This window comes from Taudactylus pleione, unplaced genomic scaffold, assembly GCF_031769625.1.
Source record: "Taudactylus pleione unplaced genomic scaffold, aTauple2 ptg000016l, whole genome shotgun sequence".
Classification (NCBI taxonomy): domain Eukaryota; kingdom Metazoa; phylum Chordata; class Amphibia; order Anura; family Myobatrachidae; genus Taudactylus; species Taudactylus pleione.
Window position 1 is genome coordinate 31,022,515 of NW_028284418.1, and position 24,697 is coordinate 31,047,211.

At 45.6% G+C, this 24,697-nt stretch overlaps 1 protein-coding gene across 1 annotated transcript in view; it reads left to right on the forward strand.

Moving 5' to 3' along the window:
* Nucleotides 1-1,640: 1,640 nt before the first annotated feature.
* The window catches only part of ZSWIM8 (zinc finger SWIM-type containing 8), a 73,203-nt gene continuing 50,146 nt past the window's right edge, over nucleotides 1,641-24,697 (forward strand). The window contains exon 1 of the mRNA XM_088475527.1: nucleotides 1,641-3,199. Within this exon, the coding sequence (XP_088331653.1) occupies nucleotides 3,022-3,199 (178 nt within the window). The 5' untranslated portion in view covers nucleotides 1,641-3,021. The remainder of the gene's footprint in view (nucleotides 3,200-24,697) is intronic.

The window sequence follows — 24,697 nt, forward strand, 5'->3', positions numbered from 1 at the left end:
TGGGCCCAAGTTCTGGACCCAAATAAAGTGTATTTTTTTTTGTGTAATATATATTTGTCTGTGTGCGTGTTAGGCTTAACCGTACAAAATACAGCAAGTCAGCAACGCAAGCTAGTGCTGCCCGACTTCAGTCGTCATCAATCTGTGCTCTGGGCCCCAAGTTCTGGAGCTGAAAAAAAATAAAAAAATCTTGTCTTTTTTTTCTAATACTTGTCTGTGTGTCTGTGCGTGTTAGGCTTAGCCGCACAAGAGCTAGCAAGTCGGCAACGCAACCTAGTGCTGCCCGACTCCAGTCGTCATCAATCCGTGCTCTGGGCCCAAGTTCTGAAACTGAATTTTTTTTTTTTTTTAAATTGTCTTTTTTTGTCTAATAATTGTCTGTCTGTGCATGTTGGGCTTAGCCGCACAAGATCTAGCAAGTCGGCAACCTAGCGCTGCCCGACTGCTCTGTGCTCCAGGCCCAAGTTCTGGACCCGAAAAAAGAAGTGTCTTTTGTATATTTTTTTTTTGTGTGCGCACGACTGCACGTGTGTGAATTTTGTAAATGCACCTTGGCTACACTATTGGTGCTTGTGACACTGCTTCAAGACTGCAGAAAATATGGAGGGCTGTCACATGACAGGAGAGCAAGGCCAAGAACCACATATTGTAACTGCTGCCAGCAGTGCAAGGCCGTCAACTTCCGTGTCATCTTTGAAGGCCCATGCCTTCAATCCTCAAGGGTATCCCAACCATCATCTTTGCACAGTCCTCAACTCAATTAATAATTATATCAATCAGTTTTGAGCCAGCAAGCTGGAGGCAACCTTTTGGCCCTTTAACTAGATGAAAAAAAATCAGTATTGTGAGCTGTGAGGTAACCAAAATTGACTGGAAACTAGTGTAAATAAATGTTATTGAGGTTAATACTGTAGGAACAAAAAAAGGTCCATTTTATGTGATTTTAGCTGTTTTTTTTTTTTTTTTTTAAGAAAAAATCCAGATCCAAAACCAAAACACGAAAACAAAACATGGAGGTGAGGTTTTGGCAAAACCAATCCAGATCCAAAACCAGGGGAGATCCAGATCCAAAACCAAAACACGAGGGTCGGTGCACATCTCTAGTTTAAACGGACAGGCACGTCTGCGTTTTTCTGACCCCGTTACCACCCCCAAGCGCTGACAACCTGTCAGTCACGATGGGATCCTGTGTGTCCGTAATCTCAATGTGATCGCTGCGCATGTGCAGTGCGGCTTATACGCATGCGCGGTGGCAAACAATCGCTCCATCTGCGTTAAAATTGCATTAGCGTCCATCTCTGAATCAGGCCCTCAGTTCCACATAGCAAAACAATTAAAATACATTTTCAACCAGAAGATGCTCTCCATCAGCCCCAATGAGCAGAATGATCTGTTGTAGCTCCAAGACCCCTTCCTTTCCATGCCACTGCTGCTATAGTATATTCATGTTTGAAGAAAAAAAAATATATATATATACTGTGATAGAGAGATATGATGATCATCGCACAACCCCTCTTTCTCCATTACTAGCCTAGAGATGCCCATCGACCATCGATAGATTTACATTCATCGATTGTATATGGCCGATTGCAAGTGTGGTCCTCCGCATCATAGAGTGTAGCACAAGTTCCAGGCGGATGCTGCCTTTCCTCTGTTTACACCTCCACACCGGCTCTCGCTTGTGAAGGAAGACGGAAGCAAGAGGGCGGAAGCGGGGATCAGCTGATCTGGCTGTCCCCTGGTAGTGCCGGGGAGAGAAGAAGCCGAATCCTGCGGCGGAGGGAGGACTGCTCCCTGGATGGATGGAGCTGCAGGCACGGAGCGCTGACTGACTAGGTGCATCTGAGAGGGGAAGAACACACAGGCCCCAGTGTACCTGTCCCAGCCACACGGGGGCAGTCGCCTCACTGCAGGGGCAGCAGCAGGGGGTCTTTTGTTTAGGAAGAGACATCTGACAACAAGTCTCCTGCGGGCATCCTGAGATAACCCCTCCAGCCCAGGCTGGCGCTGCATCCTCCTGCCTGTGTGCACCACCAGTGTCTAGCCAGGGGAACAAAGAGAGGAGTGGGGGAGAGCTCCCCACGGGGACAGGATCCTGAAAGCAGCCTCCAGCCTGCATAATACAGGGGCCTGGTAGGAGAGATCACCCCTTCCCAGAACATTAAGCAGCCTGGGCCCTTGGAAGCAGAAAGGAAATGGGCCTTAGAAGGACAAATAGTTATTCCTAAGCTTCTATAGCAAGACATCTATGTAAAGCAAACCTGCCAGGAGAAGCAATCCCCCCCAGTTAGGTGGTCTCTGAAATTCAGAAAAGCAATAACCCCTCCACAATATGAAAGTGTCCTGTATTTTTATGAAGATGTGATTTAGCCATCTATTATATTTTCTTTTTGTTCTGATGGACACGTCGGGCTACGTGGAATTATACAAAATAATCAAATTGCAATTTTCATCTACTGTTCTGGCCATCATAAATCTTGTAATGTAAAAGTTTGGAATTTACATGATATTTTAACATTCTTTTTCACACTAGTTACAGTAGTAGAATTTGGATACTAAAGTATGCAGCCTTTGGGGCGTACAGACAGAAACTCTGGGAACTTGTTCTGGATTGCGTTTAATCTAGTTTCTCATCTTGGAAAGGTGACCGGTGTTCAAGTAATTGTATCATTGGATAATTGATATATTTTTCATATGAATTAGAAACAAATGGCTATACATGCAGAGTAAATTTAGCAGTATATTTTTATGGGAAAAGTCCTAGTTATTAGGGAAAGCACAAGGAATTGTAATATTTATGATTTGGGAGAGGGTGAAGGGAGCAGGCACTTGGATTTTACATCAACTTTTTTTTTTCTCTCAAGTAAACAAGAATTTGTTGAAGAAAAGCATCTTTTTTGTGATACATCCATCAAACATAAGACTGTAGTTGAACATATATAGTTTCATTTATCTTAGACTAATACACTTGGTTTCTGTTAAGTGTCCACAAATTACTCCTGGGTTAAACCCTTGGATGTAATGGAGCTGATGTTTGCAGAGTGGGAGGATGGTGAAAGGTTTTCCTTTGAAGACTCCGATCGCTTTGAGGAGGACTCTTTATGTTCCTTCATCTCAGAGGCGGAAAGTCTCTGCCAGAATTGGAGAGGATGGCGCAAACAATCCGCAGGACCCAATTCTCCCACAGTGAAAATGAAAGGTGAGCCCTTGTCCACAGCCTCAATACAAGTTGAGTATGGAATATGTATGTTAGATGCAAAGTGTTGAATGAATGGATATCGCTCTTGTTCTAGATTCTCTTTTATAATATCGGATCGTTATGCCATGGTGTGACGAGTGTTCCTTGATAAACCGTTCATTTAAATTTCAAGTGGTTGATTTTGTTGTTGGAGCTAGTCATCTGTCACAATGTGATACTGAAATATTCTACACCAAGATTATAGACTAAGGGGGCTATCCCAATTAGCCCTGAAGTCCGCCCGATGCTGGCGCTTTTTTTCTGGGACCTGTTGTGTTTAGAAAAATAATCCACGATAAGTGCCGTTTCTTCACAGCCTCGATGGCAAAAACGCATAGGTCTGTGAGCTTTTCACGGATCCCTGGTGTTTTCGGGTGAAATATCCTTTTATTTCGTCCATAATAATAGGAAATGGTGAAAAAAACATCTGCCAAAAACAGGGATAATCGGCAAAAAATCCTAATTTTTCGCCGATCCCGGCTAATTGGATATCCCCCTATGCATAATATACATTATTTGATTTCAAATGAATTATGTTCTGCTGCAACTCTTGCCTGTATTGGTTGTTTTGGTGTTATGTAACAAACATTGGTTCTGCTGTATAAATTGGTGTTTTTATGTGTGTGTATGTATATGTATATATATATATATATATATATATATATATATATATATATAATCTGCAATATCCTCAATTATTGGAACAATCATTTTTAGTGTTGTCTGACGTTGTTTTAGCACCTATGTACTCTCCAATCACCCATGAAAACTTAATTATTTTTTTTTATATATTTTTTTCTATGACATTTGTTTTCAAGCTGAAAATCTTCTGTGTGCATTGTACAACCTCTGCAAATGGATATGTCTGGATTTTTTTTCTCCCTTTTAAAGGCTTTTTTCATTTTTTGATTATTGTTTAGCTGTAACAATATAAATGGCTTCATCTGGGAAACAGTGTACCTAGATCTCAGCTACAATGTAATAGGTGGTGATATGGCAAAACTGCAGATTTATTTGGCGGCTTTGCCAATGCCATTAAAGCAGCAATTATTTTAAAGGCAAAACCAACCTGGTTTTGCCTTCAACAAAACTTGCTAAAGAGTGGCTAGCTATTAACTGACTCTGGGGGGAGATGTATCAAAGCTTGGAGAGAGATAAAGTACAAACCAATCAGTTCCTAGCTGTCATTTTGTAAACATAGCCTGTAAAGTGACAGAAGCTGTTTGGTTGGTACTTTAATTCTCCAAGCTTTGATAAATCTCCCCCTTTGTGCTGGAGTTGGGACGAAGGCCAACAGGCCCTCTGTTACATTAGAAGATGCTCAATACAGCAGGATGTTGTAAAAAGCTTTCAGTGAATGTGAGGGATATCAGCATTCACCTGCCCAAACTATTGCATTTTGCAAAGCTTCAGAACAACAGAAAGGTATCATTGATCACTAGAGATGCAAGATACAGTGCTATACTATAGTGATCAAAGGAAGACAAACTTAAATTTAAGATGCAGATGAAACAGATGTAAACTGTACAGTTAGCTGATGTAATTAATGATTAACTCCCCAATGTATCTCTCTACACTGACAATAAATTCTGTTGTGCAATACATTTTGGCAATCATTGAACAAAATTATTATTTTTAATGTCTAGATCAGTGGTTCCCAAACTGCGCCGTGGCACCCTGGGGTGCCTCAGGACACTTGCAGGGGTGCCTCAGGACACTTGCAGGGGTGCCTCAGGATGGTGGTCCAGCACCAAACCAAATTATATATGGTCAATGTAATGTAAACATATGCACAAACTGAACCTCAAACCTGTCACCACCACATAATGGAACATAAGGATGACATGTAAGCACAATTTACTTCACTTTACTACATTATTTTCTGAATCTCTCAATAACAAACTTAAACTTAGGGGTGCCGTGAAAACAGTTCTGATACTCTAGCGCGCCGTGATTCAAAAAAGTTTGGCAACCACTGGTCTAGATGTTAAGAGGAGTAATGTTATTCCGTAGAAGTAAATCAGTAGTGTAGAATGCCCGCCAGTTAGGGATGGGAACAATTATTTTTTTTATTTTTGTAACAAAGAATATATGAATGGACTAAAGCAGTCTAGATTGACCTGATCTGTTTTTAATGTTGATATGTCCTATTGGTATAGAATGCTTGCATGTTTATTGAGGAACAGCGGTAACATACACAGCAGTATTGTGACTATGCAGCGGTGGTGGTATCAGCTGTAATTGGTACTTACACCCTTAAGGTGCAGCATTGTGACACTCAACACAGTGAAGGTGGAGCGGCCACACATGCATAATAATACACCCATCGGCCATCTTTGTAAATGTGTTTGGCCGGCATCACTACAAGGAGATGGGAGACCACACAGGAGCGCACTTCTCTAAAACATGTAGGAATGTTATTTTTCTCTTTCTTCCCAAGATCTATGATGGTTTAGTTTAGACTTTCCCAAATAGTGGAGTGTCTTGTGGACCATATGTTGCCTCCTCTTGTATCTGTTCTGGAGAGAGATGGTGCATGTTGTAGCCAAACTTTACCCAATCTTAAGCTGAACAGATGTGCAATGATCCGGTTGCTTAGCTTTAGAACTGAGCAAGTAGGACATTTCCCAATTTGACCATCATATATAAGTGGTGGGGTGAATTGAAATCTCTATTGGATCATGCTACCTCCTTGTTTTCAGTAGGATAGCTATTGAAAATAAGGAGGAAGCCTCCGATATTTATTGAATATAATATATATATATATATATATATATATAATTATATTGTGCTGTAGTATACAACATTTAGACCAGAGGTTCAAAACGTCGCCATTACAATCCAAGTTTTAAGGATAGCCATGCTTGAGTCCAGATGGTTAAATCAAATTGACGTACTAATTAAGTCACCTGTGCTGAAGCATGGATATCCGTCAAATGTGGACTGTAATGGTGGCGTTTGGGAACCTCTGATTTAGACCATCACTGGTGTTCACAGCAATTAATCCAGATGTTCCCAAACACAGGACCTCATTCAGAGTCGGTCGAAGCGGCCGCACGGTCGTACGCCACCAGTGTTCTCTATACTGCGCATGCGTAAAGTTCGCAATGCGCGTGCGCAAACTAGATGCTACGATCAGAAATTTCTCTCTCCTTGAACACAGCCAGGTCGGTAGTTTGAGTGACAGATTGAGGCATTTGTGGGTGGTAACAGGGGAAGGTGCTTGAAAACGGGGGAGTGGAGATCCAAAGGCAGGCGTGCCTAATTATGCGAACAGCGTTTTATGGGAGTGCATACGGTTTGTGGGAGTGCATAATTAACAAAGTAGCGTCATGGCACATGGGAGGTTTTTACACTGACATGATCGTAGAGCTTAAGAGAGGGTATGGTCAACCTTAAGCACTACGACCAGTTCCGATGGTTCTCGATTAATCCTTATATGCCCGGAGATGACGTGCAATGTGTACGAGAAGGAGGCGTATTTTTTTTAATTCCGGCCGCTTCCTCCCCTTGGTCGGCCAGCTACCGATCCGAACTTAGGGACGCAACTTGCGAGGGAATCATTTGCATATCCGGCCCCTTTTCCCGTACGACCGTGCGGCCGCTTCGACCGACTCTGAATGAGGTCCACAGTCCCCAACAGTTCAGGTTTTAGAGATATCCATGATTGACCACACGTGACATAATTAGTACCTCAGTCAATTTGATTTAACCACCTGTGCTCAACCATGGATAGCTCTAAAACATGAACTGTTGGGGAACCTTGAGGACTACGTTTTGGAACCTCTTGATTAATCAGTGTCTCCTTCAGGCAAAGGTAGCCTAGTGCATGACTTTGGTGTGATCGTGGATTCTGGGTCTTCTTTGAAGATTATATAAAAACGTCATTTGAACTTTGTCCTTCAATGTCTCTAATTGTGTGTCACTTGTTATCTCTCTTGAAAAATATTAGTTTTAGCCACACAGGATAAGTATCAAAGATGACCGTATGGTAGCGTTCCCGCTAGGCTGTTTTAGCGGGGCGCGGCGCCCTGCCCTCCTTCTGGAGGGCAAAAAGCACCCTGCCCTCCAGGAGGAGGGTAAAAAGCGCCCTGCCCTCACAGCCTGCGGGAGCCGTTCTCACCCGCGGGACGCAGTGTCCCGCGGGTGGAGAAACATGCGGTGACCCTGTCACCGCCGGAGAATAGATGTCGATGTCTGCAGGGCTTGGGGGCTGCCCGGCGTGTCCGTAAGTGCCGGGCACGCCCCCAAGAGTGACGAAAAGGGGACGCGTCTTATAGACACGCCCCTTTTTCTGATGACCACGCCCACTTCTCGGACGCGCGCACGCCTTCGGCGCGCGCACGGGCATGCCCTCTCTAGCTCCGGCGCCCTGCCTCCTGTCGGAGCTAGAGGGAACACTACGTATGGAGCTATCAGGCCATGCCACAGGATCACATCTAACCTCTTTGGACCTGTCAAAGGGTGATGGGGAAGTGACTGCACACACAGGAGGATACTGGTACCTCCTGACCACATTAACCCCCTTGACTTACAATGAGCTTATTAAAAAATAGTACAGTATTAGCCATGGATTTCCCACATGGCTATTTTATACAGACGATCCATTACAATATGTCATTAAACGCTGGTTTAGGTACAGTTTGTGCTCTTGCTACGTTTCGGTACAAATGTGTACGTTAAGGTCTCAAGAAAGTTAGCAGAAATGCCCCCAGAAGTTATCAAAAAAATGCTAAGGTATAGTGTGTGGCTTTTTATGTGGTGCGTTCCTAGATTACAATAAGAAGTGATACGTTTCTTTTATGATATGGAGCTAGCAAAGTGCCTGCTTTGACAGGAGGTATTCAATCAGACCTGCTAAATCAACGGGTCTAAACAAAAGGGTGATAGCCTCGGGCTTTAATGCGCGGGGCTATTTAATTACAGCCCCTTTTTAACATCCGATAAATTTATGGACCTATGCGTTGTGTGTCTTCACCTGTTAACAGCCTATTTACTGGGGATTTATTTTCGGGTCTAATCAGACTCCCCCAAAAAATCCCCATTAAGCGCAGCCTGCGGGCTGCCTTAGAGGCTAATTGAATTGCATTGAACTGGATTCCCCCCAAGCCACTTTCCTAATTGATACATTCCTACGGTGACACCAATTTGCAGCAGAATTTTTTTTCTTTTGTGTATATTTGGAACATTAGGTGGGTATTCAGTTAGCCGCAGGACTCACCGCAGGGTTTTACCTCCCAGTGTAGTCTGACTTATATTCAAACCGAAAAACAGATCACCAGCGAGGGGTGTCTAACCCCTATTAAATTGCAAAAACCAAAGGAAACACTGTGAGCGCTTTTCAGAGATATTTATTACAATGATATTATAAAATTCGGGTATCATCCTTTCTGAATAGATTCAAATAATTTAATACAAAATAAAAAAGTTGTTCCTAAAGCAAAGTAATACTAGTAAAAAATCACTAGAATAATCAATTAATAACCATAGTGATAATACACACAATGTAGCACCAGTAGAATTATAGGAAACTATGTTAATGCAACATGAATGAACAACAATCCACATCGATATATTGTATTCAGTTAAAGCAAAAGGAATTAAGATGTCTTTAAATAAAGAAGTTTTCGTGTATAGGACGGAGCGTTGCACGATTCTAAAAACCTTCTGATCTCCTGATATAATGTTAAGTCGTGATACCTCAAAAACACATGCATGGATTTTGTGTTCAGCGTGCATAAAAATAATACCAATCCGCACGGTGTTTAGGCAGTATAACTACCTCACTGGATCCGAGGGTCTGTATTACAGTATATGAGACGGTATAACAGTATCACTGGGCACGATTCTATTCTACGCGATGTGAATAACGCTGGGAATCCGCTCCCGGAGCTATTCAATACACTGCGCAGCTAACCCCGACTAAGGATTTCTTCTCACATCCCTCCGGGGATGCGAGCAGAAATCCAACAAAAGTCCCGGCGCGAGGCCGTTTTCTGCCCTTCGCGCCTGGAAAACAGCATCGTGCCGGGAAGTTAGGTCGGGGAATGCCCATTCTCGCTCCTAAAAACCCTGTTTAAGGCGCGAGAACGAGCCTTCCCCCACCTATCATCGCGATGGATTGAATAGCTCCGGGAGCTATCTCCCGGCGCTATTTACATCGCGCTCAATTGAATCGAGCCCACTGAGTCTGTGTGATCCAGTTGCATAAAAAAATCGGCTATTACTGGAATACACTTGGTAAAAAGAGCCTACTGTGCATACTGGAAGACAAGCCCCTTGGTCCACTCTGTGTGTTGAATCCTGGTCGGGCTGAAACGAGCGGCAATGTGAATTGCATGCCTGTTCTGGCGCCCTATCATATCCATACTTTACTCTTTCTTTGGCTGTAGCTTTGTGTTTAACTGTTGTCAGATGTTATCCCATGAACTGATGTATAATCACTGCATGGCGCCATTTAAATAAATGTAATAAGATAAATAGAAATTATATGAAAGACTAACTGCTCTGTAGTATTGTAAATAATTAAATATTAAAATATACCTCTTCATGCAGAAATGGCACGCCTCATCATTCTCTTCTCCTGCTGCAGGCGAGCAGGTTAGTCCTATCTTGGCAACACGTCTGGAGACCTGTAAGCAGGTGCTGTACAGCAATGTTCTATTTCTGCATTTTACACAGTGGCCACTGAATATTAGATCTACAAGGTGCATTCTTAGGAGGAATTCAATTAGCCAATATAAAACGTTAAGTCAACTTAACACACCTATCTCCTGGTAAAGTCACTTATTGCCTGTAAGAGCGCTACCATTTTACACCAAATACAAATTGAAAAGCCATCTTCAAACATTTTTTATTATCCTTTATTTATATCGGGTTGCATAAAATTGGATTTTTAAAAATAAAAAATAAAAAACAAATTTATTTGATTTAAATAGGGTTTTTTATGACTTTTTTTTTAAACGTTTAAAAATGTAAAACATCACCTTAAACAAAAAATGAATAAAAAATCCTATTTATTTCCAAAAAAATTAAGTAAAATCAAATAAATCCATTTTGATTTTTTTTTTTGTTTAAATCCGATTTTTATGCAACCCTGTTTATATGGCATCACAAGGGTTCCGCAGCACCTCACAAAGTACATAAACAAATGAGCAAACACAAAAACAGCGACTTACAGTACAAAACCATGCAGGACAAGGATATAGTTTATAAACATTGCTTCAATAGCGATCATAACACAAGCAGCAAGGCATCAGCTACCAAGCATTAAGGTGCCCTTGTGGGGAATTTGGGGTAGATGATCGTATGATCATCATTTGGGCAACAATACTTGCAGGTGTTACCTGCGTTCAGTATAGGTGAAAATTGGGAAATCAACTCCCCGAAAATGCAAACTAATATAGAATAACAAGAATGAATGAAGTGTGGACAAAGAAATGGAGCTACTTAGTGCAAACCAATAAATGCAATTACGTATGTACGAGTTAAATATTTGGCTCTACTCAGTGCAAAGCAAAACTAATATAGGATAACAGTATAGAAGTCTATTAGTGGCCCAAAGCAAACTATTTGGGGTTCTTATAATGTGTCAAATGTCTGTTATAAGCATTTTTTTAATAACCGTTAAAAAAATCATAGAAAGCAAGTGTTTTTCAGCAAATTAAATGCTATAGTAGAATATGGGGCACATAAAAATGCCTGTCATTTATTTTTGGGTCGTTTTCAGCCACTGTTAAAAAGGGTTAAAAAACATCTTTAACTGCCACCTGCAATATTTAAAACACCATCCATACCCCCATATACCTGTCCCGCATGTTTTAACCCATTATTCTGCACTTTGCAGAATTGCACCCGAAAAATGACGTCATAATTGGCCAAATTAAGCTAATTAAAAACGAAGTGCCTAATTAGTTTTTACACGTAATTGAATTCCCTCATAAGTATCCATAGCAAGCTGGTTGATGGGATTTGTCTATTTATGGGGTCAATCCAATTAGGTGCGAGAAGCAAATTTGTTTCGCAGACTTCACATGAACGCGGACACCCGAGAATTCTCCAATACAATTAAAAATGCCTAGTCGCAGCACTCGCAGCTGGGGGTTGCGAATTGTCAGCCAAATACGATGTGAAAGAGGTGTATGAAAAACTGGAGTGAGCTTCCTGGACCCCAAAAAAGTGACAATTTAGTTTGCAGAATTATACAGAAGGCTGCTAGTGGGCATAAGGAATGTACTGGAGCTTATTAAAATGTGTTAAATGGTTTATTTGTGCATGATTTTTAAAAAAAAAATGCATTTTATATTTATTTATTTTTTTTATAGGAAAAAGAAAAATGCAAAAATAAGTAGGAAAAAAGATGATTTCGGGGTACCTTGAGGTGACTTAAAAATAAAGAAAAATATTTAAAAAAAAATAAAAATACTCTAATTAAATTTGGGGTGTATAAAGCAATGAAAAATAAAATTTTGGGGTACTTTGAGACCATTTTTTTTAAACACCAGAGCCTCCCCCCCGCAAAGAAAAATGCAAGGTTCAATGCAAGTTAATTGGATTTCAAAATTAATTTGCAGTGCAAATTTGCTGAGAAACGGCAAATCACACCTAATTGGGTTGACCTCTATGTGTTAGTGGGCCTGATTCAGCAGTGATCGCAACTGCGATTACACATGCAGTCTCACTGCGAAGATGTGCTAATGATTGCAATGTCATACGCAGCTTAACATAAGGACGCCCACTTTACCATAAACACATCCGTAATACTTAGCAAGACTGCGAAACCATCGGTAACATCGAGTACCATCACAGCCTCACGCACACTTGCACAAGCTCTGACCTTACTCAGGAATTGCTAACCTCGTTGCACGTAGTGACAGTCCAAGCTGCTTATGGCATTGTAATGGCTAATTTACGCACTTCCCTCCAACCGTATTCAAGCGCACTGGCACGTCTTTCGCCGCTGCACCCCCCCCCCCGTCACCACCCCACCTAAACGGTACTTCCTGTCAATCACTCTGCGATGGGTCTGCGTAGTCACGGCGCAGAACGCAACAATCGGCCGATTGCGTGCATAGACGCAGTTGAGATCGATACTGAATCAGGCCCAGTATCAATAGTTCATAAGCCGTAATAGAAAATACATTATTTATTATTAGTACAACATTCTCATACAGTGGAAAACATAACAAAATGGTAATAATTGGATTGGACATCCCTTTTCAGAATTTGGGATCAGTCCAAGTTTAAACGTTTGCCCACCAACCTAAGCCTTCTACACATTTCTGGTAAACAGACTGTTGTGTCACCCTGCTGTTTTATAATGTATTTCAATAAAATTTTTTATTTGTATTCACAGTAATAAACAAAATACTATTTTCTTACTGGGTTATCTGAAAGAAAACAAAACAAATTGTTGCTTAGTCAGCCAGAAAATATATCAGCCTTTGGTTCCTCCTTAGAACACCTCGTCCTTTCTTCAGCTTACATTGTAGTGAAGAGCTGGAGCTGTATGTGAGCTGTTGCTGTATTCTGGAGGTGCTGGGCATTCTGCTGTTTGTGTACAGAGGGCCTGATTCAGAGCCGCTCGTTCGCTCCGAGCGATGTTCGCACAACTGCGCATGCGTTTGGGTCGTAATGCGCATGCGCCAACCAGTCATTGCGGTCGGAAATCGAGCGCTCGCAAAATAGCGAGTGCCTGCTAATTTGAGTGACAGGATGAGGCGTTTGTGGGTGGTAACAGGGGAAGGTGCTTGAAAACGGGGAGTGGAGATCCGAACGCAGGCGTGCCAAGCGGTCAAAACGGGCGTTTTAAGGGTGTGCATAATTAACAAAGCAGCGTCATCGACCACGTCACTTGGTTGCCTCTTAGCCTGAACTGTTCGCATGATTGCGGTAGGAAAATCCAACCACAAGCACTGCGAGCAGTTCAGACGCCTTTCGATGTATTCGATTAATCTAATAAATAGCGGAGATGACGTAGGATGCCAGCGGCCAGGGGGCGTCTTTACAAAATAGCGAGCGCGTTTCGTTCACTCGCTCAGACATAGAGGTGTCAACAGACCGCAAAGAGCGAGCGCTCAATTTAAATAGCCGGCCCCTTTTTCTGAACGAGCGAGCTTAAATAGCGTCTGGCTCTGAATCAGGCCCAGAGTTCTGGCAATAATACAAAAAAGTTGCGCTGATCTGCATGATTGTCCCTTTCTGTCATGTTTCATTAATAGTTATGTTTATGAAATGTCCTCGCTCTTCCTTATAATGTCCCAGAGCTGGACTGACTAAATGGTGGTATAGTATGTTATAATGTCCCAGAGCTGGACTGACTAAATGGTATTATGGTATGTTATAATGTCCTATAGCTGGACTGACTAAATGGTATTATAGTATGTTATAATGTCCTAGAGCTGGACTGACTAAATGGTATTATAGTATGTTATAATGTCCCAGAGCTGGACTGACTAAATGGTATTATGGTATGTTATAATGTCCTAGAGCTGGACTGACTAAATGGTATTATAGTATGTTATAATGTCCTAGAGCTGGACTGACTAAATGGTATTATGGTATGTTATAATGTCCTAGAGCTGGACTGACTAAATGGTATTATGGTATGTTATAGTGTCCTAGAGCTGGACTGACTAAATGGTATTATAGTATGTTATAATGTCCTAGAGCTGGACTGACTAAATGGTATTATGGTATGTTATAATGTCCTAGAGCTGGACTGACTAAATGGTATTATGGTATGTTATAATGTCCTAGAGCTGGACTGACTAAATGGTATTATGGTATGTTATAATGTCCTAGAGCTGGACTGACTAAATGGTATTATGGTATGTTATAATGTCCTAGAGCTGGACTGACTAAATGGTATTATGGTATGTTAAAATGTCCTAGAGCTGGAGTGACTAAATGGTATTATAGTATGTTATAATGTCCTAGAGCTGGACTGACTAAATGGTATTATGGTATGTTATAATGTCCTAGAGCTGGACTGACTAAATGGTATTATGGTATGTTATAATGTCCTAGAGCTGGACTGACTAAATGGTATTATGGTATGTTATAATGTCCTAGAGCTGGACTGACTAAATGGTATTATGGTATGTTATAATGTCCTAGAGCTTTAGTGACTAATTGGTATAATGGTATGTTATTCCCACCCCTGCACTTTCACTATGCATATCTGATGTATTTGTCCAATTTCTGTATATCTAATATTTGTCAATTAAATGAGAATTGTCTTGCAAGTTAGGTGTGTGTGTGTTTTGTAAACCATTTTACAGGCATTGCCAGTTGGAGATTAGGGTTAGGCACTATGCCATACTGTAGGCACATATTGTACTACTTGTGCACGCAGTGCTGAAGTGCCTCTACATTTCCCTTTAATGTCGCTAAACATCTATACTCACCTGATCTGTATGGTTACACTGTGCCTGTTGCAGAGCAATGTGCATGTTTGATTACATCTAATGCTGACTGCATACATTTCCATGCATGGTGTTTTTCTATATCAAAATCTGATATTTGATGTTAAATGCAGGCAGATACGGTGATTACGGAGCACGTGATCTGCGTGCGTTACTATACTCCACAATGTAATGACTGTTCTATTCTTTACATGTGTACAAGAACTTAAAAACTTGGGACAGTGAGTGCTTCTTATAACCAATGTCTGAGGGACTGCATGCAGCACAATGTACAAAGATAGACAAGTACAGTAAGAAATGGTAAAAGATGGTCTAAGAACTTTTTTAAAGCCCCTTGTTTTAGTAAGTTCGAGATGAGGAAAACAAAAGCTGAAAAATAGTAATATCCTGCTGCTGGGCCTATTCCAGGCCTCATGGATTGGTGACTCATGATCTGGAGGAGAGGGCTATCCCTAGGTGACCTCTCTCTTGATACTCCCCAGGAATTCCCTTGCATTGTAGTGTAGCTTGTCTTGCATTTAATTTAATTTTTGGCAGTACAATGCAGTGAAATCGCTACGCCTTGGAAATAAACAGTCTGGATTTGTTATTTGGCAGGAAGTCTCATGAAGTCTACAAAATATTGCTCCCTTCCTCCACATAATATTTTTTTTTTGTGTGTGTTTGGTATACTGACATTGCAGCCCTTTTGCCATACACAATTAATTTGTTGTGTAATGCCTGTGTAATGTGCATTTTAAATGTGTTATAAAACATACAGCATATGTTCTGCATACCAATTTAAGTTTGTGCACTTTTATTGTCTCAAGGTTTATTAGTTAATAAAGGGGTGTGAAACACTGCTCATCTTGAATATATGTGCATGTTTACAAGTAAATCTTAAAAAAATCAAACCAAAATACTCTATTATTATATAGCGATCTCTTGAGCCTTCCGAAGTATTGACAAGATCCCCAGTCACTCCATTTCCTATTTTCTTTTCCGGAATGGGTATGTAATACCAGCGGCTGAATTGCCGCTGGTTCCAGTCCCGACGCCGGAGGCTCGAACACTGAAGATCTCGACAGGGGAGGTAAGTATACTATCCTAACCCCCCAACCTTCCCTCCTTGGCGCCTAACCCTCCCCTCCCCCCTCTAGTCCCTTACCTACCCTTGTGGTGCTTAACTTTAACCTAATCCTACCCCCCGGGGGTGTCTACCCCCAACCTCCCCCCCGGGGGTGCCTAACCCTCTCTGGGGGGTGCCTGGCCCTAACCTCCCCCTGGGGTTACCTAACCTTGACCCCCCCCCGCCCCTTCCCCGTAGCCTAACCCTCCCAGGTGGGTGCCTAACCCTAATCTCAACCCGGGGATGCCTAACCGTCCCCATCCCCGGGGAAACTGCTCTACTTGCTGGGGTCCGAACGTTCATGACTCCGGCGTTTGGGATGCCGACACCGGTATCCTGATCAGCTGTCGTCATTTCAAATCCCGACGCCGGAAGCCCGGACGCTGAAGATCCCGACCAGGGGAGGTAAGTATACTATCCCTACCACTTTTTCCCCTAACTCTCCCTCTTTGGAGCCTAACCTCCCCCCACCTAGTTCCTAACCTCTCCCTGGTGGTGCCTAACCATAACCCCCACCTTACTGCACCCTAAACCTAACCCTCCCGGTGGGGTGCCTAACCCTAACCTCCCCCCGGGGGTGCCTAACCCTAACCTTCCCTTCCCGTAGCCTTACCCTAATCCTCCCTGGTGGGTTCCTAACCCTAATCTCCCACCGGGGATGCTTTAGGAAGGAGGTACACGTGCGCTCCTTGGTGTGTGTGCGGGGGGGGGGGGGGGAAGGAGATCAGAATGGGGGGGGAAAGGATGGGAGGTGTTCTAATGGGGTGTCGTGTGTCGGTGTGTAACTTGGTATAGGTAGATGGGTGATACACAAATGATGAATCAGACACTGTAAGTGATTTGAATCCAACCTGTTTATTGGTGAGGCACAATGCTCCCCAGGTGGTTTCGTGGGATGGGTTGGGGATGAATAGGTAGTTCTGCTTATTGAATTCTCCCCCCGGGGATGCCTAAACCTAAACCCCCACATCCCCGTGGAAACTACGCTACTTACCGGCGTTCAGGATATCTCCTTCGGGATATCGGCGTTGGCATTTTGCGGGGCGTCAGTATTTTTACAGCCTGCATCCCATCCGCCGGCAATTTAACTACATCCCTTTACGAACATAGTATAGTTTATTACACTGACTGGTTCTCCAGAGATGCCACAATCAAGAGTAATAGCAAGAAAGTTTTCATTTGAACTTTGAATGAAAGACCACTGATAATTTAGTTCTAAATTAGCTTTGGTGTCTAATTACATTTTTTAGCTCCATTTTCATTTTTGTTACACACAAAATGTCCTACTTACTTACTAAATTATTTAACATACTATGTTATTTTGTCTTTAGCACAAGTTCAAGTAGTAAAAAAAAAAACCTGAAAAATGAAATAAAGAATAAAATAAATCTAAATAGTGGACTAAGGACCTGATTCAGCACGGATTGCAACTGCGGTCGCACGCAATGAATATGCGAAAATATGCTAATGTCTGCCACCGCTCATCCAGCATAGAGACGCCCTCTACTCACATCTGTAATACCTCGCAGTCCTGCGTATACATCGGTAACTTTGAATAACATCGGCCCTTCACGCACACTTGCAGCAGGTCTGACCTGTCTCAGAATGTACAAGTCTCGTCGCACGCAGTGAGTACTGAGGCTGTGTAGGCAATCGCATTGGCTAATTTATGCACGCCCATGCAACATCGTTCAAACTGATAGACATGCCTTAGTTTTCCCAACCACTCCCCTATCACCACCCCCCAAACGCTCATGGCCTGTCACTCACTCTGCGATGGATTACACAGTGCGTCCATAATCGCAGTGCAATCACCGCGCACGCATCGTGCGATGCATGCACAGCACGCAACAATCGGCCGATCTGCGTGCGCTGTTACAATTGTGATCCATGCTGAATCAGGCCCTAGGATCTATCCCCGGGAAAAAAACACAATCGCTTAAATATCTGCAACCAATCGATCATTTTGTGCCATTCTTTAGATCCGATAATATGATGTATTTTCCTTGCTTAATGTGCAGAAATAGACCTAAAACCATATTTGCAAAACCCTTGCAAATGTGGTCGTAGCTTGTCCTCCTTAGCACTTCATGGGTGGTGCCCTTAGTTTGTCCTCCCAGCTGTACCTCAGGACGTTAAGTGTTTAAGCCCCAGCGCATGAGGTGAGATGCATAGGAGGCAGGTGAAGTGTTACACAAACACAGTTGCTGAAAATATTTTGCTGCAGGTCATTCTCTGTGGTGAATAAATTACAGGAGCACATTTTGACTCTCACAAGGTAATCTCTTGTCTGAGTAACACAGCATCATAATAAATCCTCTTTTTATAGCTGAGTCACGTTTCCCCCAACCCAACTGTGTCTCTCGAATGGTCTTCGGTTTTTCCCATTGACTATCTCCAGTCCTACTTCTCCACCCCTGACCTCTCCACATCCCCACACTCTAGCATCCCCAACTGTATGTCTTTTTATCTTTCTGGATACTTAACATGTCTAAAGGTGCATATCCACTACACGGGAGTGGAACATCGTAATTGTGCAATTGCTCATCATCCTGTGCAGTGGATAATGTGCCCACACTGACCGATATGTCATTCAGTGCAGGAACCCTCCCTCATCCCCGAACATGCACAACTTGTCGATATCGGCAGGTTGGCCTGCATGTTCAGGCGATGAAAAATGGTGACAACGACCAGCGGGAGCGCTCATCGCTGGTCGCTGCCGGCATTTTTTACTGCACGAATGGATGATTGAACGATAATGATGTCGTAATCGTTCAATCACTCGTATTTCTCGTGTAGTGGATATGCACCATAAGACTGAGCTAATTTTCTTCCTCTCCACCTCTTTGTGTGGCTAATGCTATCCTCTCCACTTCCCAAAGTTCACTGCCCAGGTGCCATCTTTGACCCCATCTGCTTCACTTCACACATTCCTGCTATCCTCCAATTTAGACACTTTCTCATCTCATTGATCAGACCTTTTCTCACTCTGAAGGCAACCAATTTTTTTTATTCATGCCCTTGTCGTCTCACACTGTCTATTTCAACTATTTATGATTTTAAATCTGTCCTACTTCCCATCTCCTGTTCATATCTCACCACTCTGACTGAACCTCTCCTCTTTTTCAACTCCTGTTTGTCAACCTCACTTTCAAAGCCCTCACATCTTCTCTCAATCCACACTCCTTCTTGCCCTCTCTGCTTTTCCTCTGTTGGTCGTATCCATGCTTGTCACCTAAGAAAAGCACTCCCTCCACCATATACAACTCTACCAGCCTGCAGGGCTTCACACTTGCTCTGTAATCACACCTGTTCATGAAAGCCCTCCACATTTCCTTACAATCTTAAGCTTGGCCCACACTGGAGCGACCAGCAATCGTTCCAACTTTCCCAGCGGTTTCCCTTGAGCCCAGAACAAGCGACATTGTGCAATCTTGCTAACAACATACCTCATTGATTCTGCGTATACAATTTATATGTCAGGACGTCCGGTTGGCCTTAAACACTAAACACTGTGCACAATATCGCTAGCATTATTGTCCGGCTTGATATACAGCACGTCCAACCTGACTACGTTGCTAGCAACCGCGGGCACCCGCATATTGAACATACACATTGAGCAATGTAGCCGATTTGTCGTTGCGAAATGGCAAATCGTCCCACATCGCTCCAGTGTGTACCCAGCTTTAGGATGGGTACACATCAGATGATATGTCCGATCCCGCAGATTAGAGCGTCATATTGTACATACCGTCTGATGTGTACACACTACCGAGTGCTTCTTCCAGCAACATCGTAGTTGTCCCATCTTCTGTCCTGCACGGCAGATGGGACAACCCGGCCGCGACAGCATACAGCTGAATGCGGCCATGATTAATATGGTGCGTGATTGTGTGCTATATCGTTCAGTGTGTACGGCCAACCGACATCTCGTCTCGTGGTCGTGCTGTCGATCGAGATGCACACTGTTCTGATGTGTACCCGGCCTTAACCCACGACCTCCGATTTCCCTCATTATTGCTTCCCAGTTTCTCCTGCCAGTTTCCCCCACTAGCCTAGAATGTAAGCTCTCATGGGCAGGATAATCACCCCCTTTTTCTCACCCTGCTCTATATATATTCAATGTTCTCCCCAGGCTGTTTTTTGCAGGTGCACCACCCGGCAAGAAACAGGCTACTACCCGGCACTTTGGGATCCAGCAAATGGGGACGGTATCTTGGAGATGTATAAATAGGACCAGATCCTACAGACTTTGCAGCTTTTTCATAATCAGATGACTGGGCCTCTAATAAGAAGAGGAGAATTAATATTTCTACTTCAGGGTCCATAGGGTATCCACAGGATACCTTGGGGTATAGGTGTGACGTCAGTCGCAGGGCACCAAAGAGTTAAGCTTTCAGCCTCCCAGGATGCACTAGGTCCCCCTCCTATACCCCGCCCCCGAGCCAAGGCACCTCAGTTTAGTTTGGTGCCCGGCCGGAGTCGGGTGCACCTGTTGGAGTGGGGGCTAGAAGAGCCCCTGAAGCTTATTCTTCATGCAGCTGTGGCTGCACAACTGGATGAACAGCATGGACAGTCAGTCCTGACGTCCATGCTGTCTTCCCTACACCCCGCCGGTACCAGAACGCCGGTACTGATCCGGGGATGCTGGTGGGCGTCTGGGGTCACAGCTAGCGGTGACCCCAGATGCTCCGGACCATGGCCGGATTCAAGGGGGACAGAGGTAAGCAGCGGGGTCCCGCGGTGGGTCCCCGCTGATCACATGGTCCTAAGTCCCCAGGCAGGGGGCTCCCTGGGGACTGGCTGCAGCGTGGAGCCAGGCGACCAACCTGCGCTTCCACTACCCCCTGGGACAGCGGACCGCAGCAGAGCGGTAGCGCTGCGGCGTCCCAGGGGTTAAATGCATGCCAGGGGAGCGCGCCTTCCCTGTCTCACAGCCGGCGCCTCCCCCGCTGCACACAGCCCTCTCTGCATGCTGCCGACTGGTCCTGTGGCAGCGCTCCTCTCCCAGGCCAGCCTCCTCTCTGCTCCTCGGCGGCCATCTTCTCCAGAACGCATGGTGAACGCTGCTGGAAGCGCTGGAAGGAAGCATCGTGGTCTGGGTCCCCCCGCATACCTCTCCTCCGCTGTGGTCAGGTCTGTGTATGCAGCACTGTGTCCTACCAGGCCCTGTGTCTGTGTAGTTGAGTGATCAGCGCTGTTAGTGCAGGAATTGTTATTTTTCTGCATTGTATGTGACTGTGCTAGCGCTGCTGCCTGTAATCTTTTCTTCTCTAAACTGTCAGCTTTATTACTGTCCCTGTTCTTTCTGCTAAAGCCCTTGCGGTGCGGTGCTGCAGGGTGGTCTCTCGCCTATTTAATACTTAATTGGTGAGAGAGGTCACATACGTGGTGCCATCATGTCTGAAAGTGATTTTCCCCTCCGGCTACAGTGTACCACGTGCAAAGTACCGTTAGCGGAGGGGGAGGGTAGCGCGGAGGGCCTTTGCCGGCAGTGTTTGTCCATGGCGCGGCCTATTACGGTTACAGCATCGGTACAGGAGCCGCCCTGGGCTTGTTTCGCTCAGGCGTTAACAGCTTTAGTGGGCCAGTTAGCTCCGCAGCCCGCGTTTACTCCGATGGGTTTGTCCCAGCAGTCTGTGGTGTCGTCACCCATGCAGGGGTTCCCACGACAATTGGTGGTACCCCACAGTCTCCCTATTTCCCCGCTCCCGGGTTCTCAGGAGCCAGCGTGGGTTAACTCCCTGACGAGTTCTGTACAGCACTTGTCGGATGTGTTGCAAGGGGAGTCTGTGATGCGGTCTCATAAAAGGCCGGTGGCGTCTCTGTCCGCTCCTTATGAGGATGACGAAGGGACGTCTGATGATGGGGAGATTCTAGATCCTTACGATCAGGAACCTCTCCATACTAAGGACGCTGATGCTAAGTCCAAAGTATATATTCCTGGACTTATTCGGGCGGTCCGCACAGCCTTGGTGATTGAGGACGAAGTTCCCCCAGCGGCTAAATCTAAGTATGCCTTTTTCAAAGATGTGAAGGGCGATGCCACAGTCTTTCCTCTTTCGGGTCAGTTGGTGGACCATTTAGAGGAGGCGTGGAAACAACCTGGCAAAAGATACCAGCCGCAGAGACGCCTGGCGGTGGCTTATCCGTTCGCGGATAATTATTTTGCGAAGTGGGAATCCCCTCCACAGGTGGATTCTCACGTGACCCGTCTTGTCCGTAGTGCCACATTGCCGATGCCATCCATGTCCTCCCTTAAGGATGCTACGGACCGCAAGGTAGAAATCTGCCTGAAGTCCGCTTATTCCCTTGCAGGGGGGGCAGCACGGCCGGCTATGGCCATTTGCTGGGTTGCCAGAGCGATGGAGCGCTGGGCGGATTCATTAGAGGCTTCTTTTGAATCCGACTGTCCGGCCGATCAGGCGGAGTTGATTGGCAATCTCCGTGATTCGGCCACCTACATCAACGAGGCGGCTCTAGACATTAGTACTCTGGTGTCTAGAATTTCTTCAGCAGCGGTAGCTGCTCGTCGCACCTTGTGGCTGCGATCCTGGAAGGTGGACGCAGATTCCAAGAAAGGTCTGGAAGCGTTGCCGTTTACCGGAGAAGTTCTCTTCGGTCCGGATCTGGATAAGATTGTGGCCACGCTGGCGGCAGCCAAATCTGCCTGTCTCCCGTCGGCCGCTGCTCCTTCTGGTTCGGGACCATCGTCCTTTCGGTCATCTAGGGCCCAGGGCAGGCCCAAACCACAGTCGTTTCCTCGACAGGCTGGCCCTAAGAAATCGGTCAAGCCCCGGAAGCAGGCATGGAGTACCAGACGTCCGGCCCCAAAGCCAGATGACAAGCCTGCGGCCTGACGGTCCGGGCCTCCCTTTGGGGGATCCCAGGGTGGGAGGCCGCCTGCTACAGTTCGCTCAGTGTTGGTCGACCACTACGACAGACACTTGGGTTCTGGAGGTGGTTTCCCACGGATACGCCCTCTCCTTCCGGCACAGACCCCCGGCTCGCTTCTTCACCACGGGTCTCCCATCAGACCGGAACAAGGCTACGGAGCTGCGGAAGGTATTGCACACTATGGGCCTGATTCAGACCCACTCGCGAGCGGCTGTACGCTCGCAAGTGGGTCGATGGTCTGCACTGAGCATGCGCACGACGGAGGGAGCTCCGTCGTGCGCATGCGCCAGACACGACGAGCGAAGGACTTTCCTTCGCTCGTTGTGTCCGATCAAAGGGGGCGTGCTGTCAATGTTGATTGACAGCACGCCCCCTTTGGTGGGCGTGCCGGGGGCGTGCCTCCCTGACGGGGGCGTTCCCACGGGAACGCCTCCCGTCAGAAGCCGGCCCACTGACATCACTAGTGATGTCAGTGGGAGTGATTTTGGCTCTGATAGAGCCAAAATCACTCCGGAGCTTGCGGTTGAAAACCTCAACCGCAGGCTCCGGCTCGCAATTTCGATGGTCGCGATGGTCACGACCATCGCGGCCATCAAAATGCACGCTCGTATAGCCTGTGGGTGGTGACCCACAGCTATACGAGCGTCCAGGAGGACGCTCCATGAAAAAGGAGCCCGGCCCTCATGCAGAGCGTGCGCTCTGCTCAGAGCGTACGGCTCTGAATGAGGGCCTATGCTCCAGGCTGGAGTTATAGTGGCGGTTCCATTCTCCCAGAGGGGCCAGGGTTTCTATTCAAATCTATTTTTGGTACAGAAACCCAATGGGTCATATCGTCCGATTCTCAACCTCAAAGCACTCAACAAGTCTTTGCGGGTCCCGAAGTTTCGGATGGAGACCCTACGGTCCATCATTCTGGCGCTGGAACCTGGGGACTACTTGGTGTCATTGGACATACAGGACGCTTACCTGCATGTCCCTATTCTTTGGCGCCATCAACAGTTCCTCAGGTTTGCAATCAGCAGCGACCACTTCCAGTTTCGGGCGTTACCTTTTGGCCTGGCAACAGCACCACGTGTTTTCACCAAGGTGATGGCGGTCATGGCGGCTTCTCTGCGGCTGCAGGGAGTCCGCATGTTGCCGTATTTGGACGACCTGTTATTGGTGGCAGGATCTCCAGAGCTCCTGTTACGCCACTTGGACCTGACCATTGCACTGCTGCAACGGCACGGCTGGCTAATCAACTGGCAGAAGTCCACTCTAATCCCGTCTCGGAGGATTCTGCATCTTGGAGCCTTATTGGACTCGGGACAGCAAAGGATCTTCGTGACGGAGGACAAGATCTCTGCTTTACAGTCAAGGGTGCGCAGTTGTCTGCACAGCCGCCGGGTGTCCTTACACTCGGCGATGAGGTTACTGGGCTCCATGGTGTCGGTGTTCGACATGGTGGAATACGCCCAGTTTCACTCCAGACCTCTGCAGCACCTGATCCTGTCCAAGTGGAACGGGCTGACTTAGTCTCTGAAGTCCCAGACGATTGTGCTCACCCAGGAGGTTCGCCTGTCCCTTACGTGGTGGTTACAGACGACCCACCTCAACAAGGGACGTCCGTTCTGGGTTCCAAATTGGGTCCTGTTGACAACGGACGCCAGTCTTCGGGGCTGGGGAGCAGTTTCGGGTCCACACTTGTTCCAGGGCAGGTGGACGCCGACAGAAGCGGAGCTTCCAATAAATATCTTGGAACTCCGTGCGGTCTTCAATGCTCTCCAGCAGGCACAGCGGTTTCTCCAGGGTCGCCCGGTGCAGGTCCAGTCGGACAACGCTACCACCGTGGCCTACATAAACAGGCAAGGAGGAACTCGCAGTCGGGCGGCTCTCGTAGAGGTCTCTCGGATCCTGGTTTGGGCGGAGCGCAATCTTCCGGCCATATCAGCGGTCTTCATCCCGGGAGTGCTCAATTGGGAGGCGGACTTTCTAAGTCGCCAGGACGTTCATCCGGGGGAATGGTCCCTGCACCCGGACGTTTTTCAA